Source organism: Pelobates fuscus, chromosome 1, assembly GCF_036172605.1.
Source record: "Pelobates fuscus isolate aPelFus1 chromosome 1, aPelFus1.pri, whole genome shotgun sequence".
NCBI lineage: Eukaryota > Metazoa > Chordata > Amphibia > Anura > Pelobatidae > Pelobates > Pelobates fuscus.
Window position 1 is genome coordinate 255,075,374 of NC_086317.1, and position 8,804 is coordinate 255,084,177.

Genomic DNA, 8,804 nt, shown 5'->3' on the forward strand with positions numbered 1-8,804 from the left:
TGAAATGACATATGTATATATAATTTATATTACATTTTGTTTCAATATTTTATTTATTAATTTTATTTATTTATTATTGTAATTATACGTATTTGTATATATAATATATGTGTATATATCTATTATATATATATAATATATGTATATTATATATATGTAACGTCATTCTAAGTGTATTTTAATACTAATATATGTACTTATATTAGTATTAAAATACACTATGTATGACGTTAAATATATATAATATACATATATATTATATATATACATATATTATATTTATATAAATATATTTATTTTATTTTTAAACATGTTTAATAATTATTTTTTACACTACCTACCAGCAGGGGGACTAATATTTTAGACAGTCTCCCTGCTGGCAAATCCACAGTCAGCTATAGGGGGCCATGTGATCGCTCTTTGAGAGCGATCACATGGCTCCCGGGGGCCTGATTTTCCGTGGGGGGGGCTGCCTGGGCTGTGAGGCAGTCCTCCCAAAGCGTAGCGCCGGGAAGGTAAGTATCCCGGGCGCTCCAGGGCTCAAAGCTGTTACGGCGTTCTATGCCGTCACAACGGCTTTAAAGCCCACTTAAAGCGTGACGGCATAGAACGTCGTAACGGCGGGAAGGGGTTAAACAATTGTATCTCTTTCTCTGTAAATTGAATTTTAATCACATATAGGAGGCTCTTGCAGGGTCTAGCAAGCTATTAACATAGCATTGGATAAGAAAATTTTAATTAAACAGAACTTGCAATAAAGAAAGCCTAAATAGGGCTCTTTACAGGAAGTGTTTATGGAAGGCTGTGCAAGTCACATGAAGGGAGGTGTGACTAGGGTTCATAAACAAAGGGATTTAACTCCTAAATGGCAGAGGATTGAGCAGTGAGGCTGGAGGGGCATGTTCAATACACCAAAACTGCTTCATTAAGCTAAAGTTGTTCAGGTGACTATAGTGTCCCTTTAATCTTAAGTCCCTTTATATTATTACAGTTTTGAATGTTAGCTGCCAGTGGCTCTATAGACAAAATAAAAAGAAGAGGAGAAAGGGGACACCCCAGTATAGTTCCGTTAGTAAGACCAAGCCAGGAGGAACAAATATTGGGACCTATTATTCTAGCTGTAGGCTTATCATATAAAGCCATTATTGCTTGTAAGAAGTTCCCTGTTATACCAAACCTCTCCAGGACCGAGGCGAGGAGATCCCACCCGACTCTGTCAAAGGCCTTTTCTGTGTCCACTGACAGTCAGGTGGGAAATCTCCCTCTTCTTTACATAATCCAGGATATCAATAATTCTCCTAAAATTTGATGATGAAGTTCTGCCCGGAACAAAACCCACTTGATCTGGATGGATCAACTCTCCGATAATAGTTTTCAATCTAGCAGAGAGCACTGTCGCATATATCTTCATACCAACATTAATCAGTGATATTGGGCGATAATTAGTGATCTCTGTTGGGTTCTTACCCTGCTTTAATATTGGTATAATGTTTACTTTTGTCATCTCTTCCGGGAATCAATCACCCTCTAATATATCATTAAACACCTTAATGAGAGCCTCTGAAATCCTCAAAGCATATGTCTTATAAAAAATAAATTGGAAAAGCCATCGAGACCTGGGGACTTGTATTTTTTAAAATAATTTATAGCTCTTTCTATCTCGTCGGTAGTAATATGTCTATTTAGTTGGTCTATTTGACATTTTTCAAGGGCAGGGAGAGAAGTTTTAGAAAGATACTTCTCTATTAATGCTATTCCGGGTTTAGATTCTATATTATAAAGTTTAAAATAGTAATCGTTAAATGCTCGACAAATTTCTTCAGGATTAACCATGTTCTTGAGTTAATCATAAATTTATGCACTCTATTATCTGTTTGGTTATTTTTTCAATTTTCTAGTGAGCATTTTATCTGCCCTATTTCCTCTGTAATAATAGTTTATTTTCATTTTTTCAAAATTTCCTGTTATTCTTTCTGTAATTTTATCCCTAATTAAAACTTTATTTCTAATACGTTTATCTAGAGCAGAGGTTCTCAACCCAGTCCTCAAAGACCCCCTACCAGTCCAGGATTTAGGGATTACCTGGGTGTGTCTAAGGTGTTTAGGGGGAAAAAAACACCTTAGACACACCCAGGTAATCCCTAAATACTGGACTGGTATGGGGTCCTTGAGGACTGGGTTAAGAACTCCTGATCTAGAGTGTCCTGTGATAAATTTAAAAACTCTCTAGTCAGTTGAGAATGATCTTGATATATATTTGATAACGGTTGCCTGGCTTGCTTGTTTAGTCGGATTTGCAATTTTATAAAATGGCCACAAATCACGGCCTTAAAAGCGCACCAATAAATGCCCAGGGTGGTATCTGGTGCTTAGGCTCGGCTCCTTAAGGAGGGCATACAACACCCGCCGTCCTTAAGGGGGTCCACTATGCTCTGAACACACTCCTTGCAAACGGTGACTAGGGTGCTGAGATAAAGGCATCAGGTACCACTGGAGACCGGGACAAAAATTGACAGGCTACATGAAGACAAACATTTGCAACTTCATCGCAGAGGCAGAACGTCTCTTCAGAGTAATGGACTAACGCATACCAGATTACATCCTACACCTGGCGTCAGTAGCCTCACACGCATTCTCTTTATCATTTATGGGATGTCAATCCTATCCAGCTCACCTATCCTGAGCCATGGTGAGTAGCTAAAGCACAGCCATATACCGGCACCTGAGTCCCGCTGGAAGTGGTGGCGTGCTACCGCCACTTCCTATCACTCCACATAACGCCTTGTGTTCATGATTATTTTCTTTTCATGCCTGCTTATTATTTCAGGTTTTAGTTTGTTGATTATCGTTTGAGGATCTAAATTAGAGCACCTGGGGTGCCAAAGGTTGCCTATGCCTGCTCTCCTGAATCCCATACCCCCATTATTATTATTAAAAAAAAAAAAAAAAAAAAATTTACCTAGCTTACTTTAACATAGTGTTAGCCACGGTTCAGCCAGGAACACTGTATTATCATGGAAATGCTACTGTAAGTGTGTACATACATATAAAAAAATATATATATATATTTTTTTTAAAGTCTGCTTTATGGCATTCTAGTGCTGCAGAGAAGAAGCCTCTCATTCTGCTTGATTGTATTTCAGCCTTCCTCCAATAAGCTTATATGCTAACCTGATTTTCACCAATCCTGTAATGAAACTGCTCAAAAAAAGCTGATAGAAGCCATACCACAACTATCCCACCAGCTTTTTTTTTTGTGGAAGAGATCTCTACACAGTTTTAACATATCTAAAAACAGTAAATCAGGATGCAAAAAATGCCTTGTGTCCAAGAGCAGCCTTCTAATATGGTATTCTTTGAGTCAGTGCAGTGTTCTCCCTGCAATAATGCAGTTACAAATTTCACAGTATTCTTTACAAAAATAAAAATACATACATTTAGGGGTTAAAAGGAGTTTATTTATTTTGTTATAGTTTCCAAATTATTGTTTTTTTGGGGGGAGGTACTTCCAAATAAAAACCACTTGTGACTTCAGCATGGGGGTGGGGTAGTTGTAGAATTTAAACATAAGCCAATTTAAATTGCCTTGGAAGTATCCTAATGTTTGCATACTGCAGACACATTTTAGTGTATAAATAGATTATTTCTCTCTTTTTTTTTTTTTAAACAATCACATTGTGAAAAGAAAACAAAAACGAACAGTTAAGGAATATAGCACAGCCATATTCACACGATGAATGGTTACAAATATAGTAAAGATGTTCCACATCAGCAGCATTAAGTACTTAATGGGGAAAAAAAAAGTCAGTTTTTGTGTTTGGACTAGTTTACAAATAGGCATCTGAAACAAAAGGGACTGCATAAATCTAGTAGAGCTGGGAAAAAATAAAAAAATAAAAAAAATGAACCTACACACCTTTCCCAAGATCTGTGCAAATACAAGGTTTTACAAGGCATTCTGGGACAGGACTAACCCTTTGATAAGTTGCCATTTCTACCGAATTCTGCAAAAGCCTGCATTGGTCTTTGTTCACCAGCTCCATGTTCCTTTGAAGACCAAAATCAGTGCAAGGTTCCACTGCCAATCGATAGAAAAGTGCAGGTCTCCCTATTCACATGATCAAATATAACATCTACAAGGACACATGAAGAATTCCTAGAAATCTGCACCTTTGAGAGAACTGGGTAGTACTGAATACAGGGTTGACCATATTATGTTCAAATGTAATACATACTCCTCCATTTCACAAGACAATACTGATAAACAAAATCGTCATCTCTTAACAATTTAGAAGTCCGTGTAGGGGTATTAAAAGGAATGTCCATTCTCTTGAAAAACAGAAATCCAGGATAAGAGGTAAGGCTGTTTAAAAGTAGCAGTGAAAGTGGGCTCTGACAGTTCAGATGTAAACACTTATAAGTTGAGTTTCACATGGTCCATTCAAATATATTCCCAAGCAGTGCAGTACAGAATGTTCTTAACTATGGTGGAGTCTTTAGATAGCCCCAATTACAATTTCACAATGTTGCATCAATTAAAGCAGTTTGAGCAGTGGGAATACTCAGACTGCACAAATATCAAAAATACATCTATTTATACATGTTTGAGCAGCTGCTAACTTTTTTTTTATTTTTATGTAAAATCCTTAGAAGCTTCATTTGCACCAATCCCACTACATGACCAGTTTATAATTGAGAACACGAGAATGTGTACATATTTATACTGGCACTTCGTGCAAAAGGCTACGTTCGTGTTTTATTTAAACAAAATAAGTTTCTGAAGTCACAGATCTGGTGACTACATTCAGCAGTTTTGTACTAAAAAATACTCTTTGCAGGGTTTCCTGCACTCATTTACATATACTACAACTTGTACAGCTATTTACACAGCTACTCGGTTGTTCATATTATTACTATATAGACAGTTACAAAATTTCAAGTTGAAGAGTGCTGCTAGTTGAATGACCAATTATACAAAGACTACATTTGAGAGGGAAGAAAAAGTGACGTCATTCAAATCATTACTTTACACCGAACATTGAGATTATATACACACACTTATACATCTGGATTTGACATTGTATGCACTGTTCAGCAGGATAATAAGAGCAGCTTTCCCCCAACAATCTGCTGCACAGAAAAAAAAATATTCTAAGTAGAGCAGCTGTAAGGACAGCCCTTTATAGCCTGCTGCCAAAACATGCAATAACTTAGCAGGAAGTTACATGGGTTTACTATCCAACGCAGGGCTCCAGATTTAGGAGCCAGGCTATTATAGTTCCATTAATACAGGCCAGCTTGTAAAATAAAAATAGATAAAATGGACCAAATGTCAGGTTCCTAAGATGAAGCCAGTAGTTGTCTTTGACTCTGGTTTTCAAATGTCTGTTAATAGGGAACTCGTGCCCCCATCCCCACTTAACAAAAAAGTAGGTAAAGGGTGACAGGAATGGTTGGGGGGGGTTTGGATATCTAGATTACAACAGATTTCAGTTAAATACTGAAAACTGAACCTAAAAACTGCAGATTTTAAAAATAAAAAATCCTGAGGCTGGAGACTATTCCATGTGTCCAGAAAATAATGGATTGTAATCAAGCATTAAGTGTCATGTTTAAAGCACACCTGCTAAGCAGTTCTAGAATGTACAAAAAAAAAAAGTTAACAAAATTTATACTAGAGAACATTTACATGGTGATCAACACCACATATTGCAAGCAGTCTAGATTGGGCTGGAAGGGTATTGACAAATTTTACACCGGGAAAGAAAGATTGGAGTAGCAGTGATTTGGTTTTAGTTACTGGTAAAACCCTCAAAAACAGACTTTGGCAGTACATTTGAGTTGTTGGCACATAAGTGGTATAAAAACAAAGCTAGGCTGGTAACTTGGCTACGCAATGCAAATGGTGGCTAATCCACTGTTGAATATTGAGACAAAAAAAAGTGTGTTAGCCTGCTCTAGATATATTACAACATGTACCAATACATTGATAAAAGAACCAAGCCTTCACAGCATATGTTGCAATTTACTAGTGCTGACCGTAATCAAAGACAGCCCCAAAAGACATTCTTCCATTACTTTTAAGTGCAACAATCGATGTATTGATTTAAATATGAAATACAAAAAAACCAAGAAGTAATTGCAACACACTAACAATGCAGTGATGAGTGCTTCAGATGCAGGAGTCTTCATGGAAGGTTCCCCAACATCTCATTCAGTTATTCTGAGTAACTAAACAGAGCAGACCAATTCCTGATTTGTAGGTGTGCTAGATAAGCTACTTTATGACTAAAGTAAAGCTGCATAGTCTTCAACTTGAAATGCTGTAATTATCCCAGGGACATTGGTTGGCCTGAAATGCTTGTTAAGATTGGACTTTCAGCAAGGTCTTTAATTGAAATGACATCAATTCTTTCTCAGCAGGATTACAGGAAAGAAGTACCCAGTGGCTTGGAGGTTTGGGAAGAACACTTGGTGACGGTGGTTCACTAAATTTGGCTCCAGCATAATTCTGGTTAAGCTGACCATGGAAGAGGTTCTTTGATCCTGACAATCCTAAATTCCAGTTCTGGTTTGTTGAGCGAGTGTTGTTGGACCAATTCTGCATGGCCTGCCATGCAAGACCAGATGGATTGTAACCACGACCTTTGTCTTTAGCACGACAGGTATTTGCCTTTTGATTGTTGCGATCAAATACTTTCTGACGATTATTCTGTTTGCCAACAGTTCTTTGCTGTTGAACAGGAATGTTACATCGCTCACCTCCTCCCATCTTGAACTGTTTTGTCACCTATGCTTAAGAGGGAGAAAAGTTAGTTAGAGAAACCAGTAACCATTAAAGAGGTCATGCTTTCAGCATATTTATGATCTTTATAAATTTGTTCTGTTCAAGTGCTGCAAAGTTATTTATATATTAAAAAAAAAAGAAAAAAAAAAAAAAAAAACACAGACAAGTACCCTTACTGCAGGCTACAATTTTAAAAAGGAATACAAATAAAACCGCAAAAAAATATTGGAATATGCAGGGCATTTTGGAAATATGGTTGTACCAACACAATTCTGACAGCACACAATGTTTTAAAAGGTGATAATAAAAAATATGTTTTAAATGAATCTTCACTTTTAGCATGCAAGAAAATGTGAAAGCCCCACTGCACCGCATCACTTTAAGAGGCACCAAGTGACTTCTTAGAATTTTTTTTTTTATTAAACCTCCTCCCCCCCAAAAAAACAAAACAAAAAAAACCCCACTTTGAAATAGCTAAATTAGAGTCTACAAACAAACATTAATATGCCTTCTCACCTTTCAGCAGATCCTTCAAACTTCTCAACTCCTTTCCCAGATCTCAAAATTAGCACTTTATGCTTTCTTTGCAATCCCTTCTTTAACCTTCCAGTTTGCACTTGCATAGGACAGTAAAGATCCAAAACCAACATGGAAACCCCTTGTGCGCAAGGCAACAGGGGACAGTAGGGTGACACTCGCACAGCTGTTAGGAGAAAAACATCAGAGTTTATCTTTGAAGCTGGGGGAGGGGCAGTGGGCAGCAAGACATAAGAAAGACAGGAAACCAAGACTCAATAGATACACACAATCACACACACCAACAAAAGTTAATCACTTATGCAGCTCGATATAGTTAACTGAACTATGAGACACATTACCTTGTATGGCTAGTTCCTTGGTGGAGACCCACATTCTCTAAATAGAATCCTATATGGTTCTAAGGCAGTTAACAGAACGTGTATAAACACAGCTAGTAAGGGAGATTATGCCTCTACAGTGGAAGAGGTGGTCATGGCTTGCGTGTGATTTTATGTAAGAATTACACTCCTGAGATAAAGAGTGACCACTCATACCAAAACAAACAAAAAAAAAAAAACACCACACACACACAATCAAAGCTTTCCATATATAGAATTGATGTATTGGTGATTTACTAAATCACCGCATTATTGCAACTTGAAGACAAGTGGGAAAAAAAAACAAATAAATACAGGATTTAAAAAGTTGAAGTGTATACAGTGTATCAGATTCGCTATAGCCCAATGTGTTTAGTGAATAAGCCCCTTTCAGACTCACACAAACACTGCAATACTGGTTATAACCGGGGCTACACCGGGCACAGAGACCCTACAATTAGACCATATAGGGTCCCCTGATCATATTAATATATCTGAGCCAGGTTTCCGCCCGTACACTGAGAACAGGGGCCATAAGTTCACAGTCCAGGAAACAAAGAAGACAAGCGAACTACCAAAACATGGCGACAGGGAGGGGGGAGGGGTTGGAAACATCCCACAACCGTCAACTTACCGAGACTTGGTAACACCAGGACAGCTCCTCTCTCTCCGCCTAGCTGGGACAGAGTCCGGCAGCGATGTGTTAGTCCTCTGTTGTTGGGGTTAAAATATATCAAAAACAAGCCCGAGCCTGCGACACTGACCGGCTCCCGCCTCTCACACCCGAGCCTTCGCTCTTCCAACTCGACGCGCCGAGTCAGGCAATAAAATGGAACATTAGCCCCGCCTCCGTGCGCTCTAGCCAATAGTAAAGCAGGGAGGTGACGCCCAGCCAATGGGAGGCTATATCTGTGGAAACCTAGGAAATGTCTCAGTGGAAGAAAGCCTGTTGATGGGCGTGGTTATCATTCTGCTCGGTTCAGGCTCCCCCTCTGTTTCCATCCGAGCTGGATTGTTATTGTAGAGGTGGGAGGGGGAGGGGAAGGGGGAGGGAAAGCAAAACAATGGCGTCATCCTAGAGAAAAAGTTACTGACAGCTTGCAACATCCTGCTTCTCAAAA

General features: G+C 38.3%; 1 protein-coding gene across 1 annotated transcript; it reads right to left on the bottom strand.

Moving 5' to 3' along the window:
• Positions 1 to 3,436: 3,436 nt before the first annotated feature.
• Positions 3,437 to 8,498, bottom strand: PNRC2 (proline rich nuclear receptor coactivator 2). Its single transcript, XM_063456583.1, has 3 exons — positions 8,318 to 8,498; positions 7,304 to 7,490; positions 3,437 to 6,790 (listed from the first exon to the last, which is right to left on the bottom strand). Exon 3 carries the CDS (start codon positions 6,770 to 6,772, stop codon positions 6,365 to 6,367), a length of 408 nt encoding a protein of 135 aa, XP_063312653.1. The 5' UTR covers positions 6,773 to 6,790; positions 7,304 to 7,490; positions 8,318 to 8,498; the 3' UTR covers positions 3,437 to 6,364.
• Between the last annotated feature and the right edge of the window lie 306 nt (positions 8,499 to 8,804).

Excerpts from the sequence above, each read along its gene's own strand:
- PNRC2 (XM_063456583.1), bottom strand. The coding sequence starts at position 6,772 with ATGGGAGGAGGTGAGCGATGTAACATTCCTGTTCAACAGCAAAGAACT.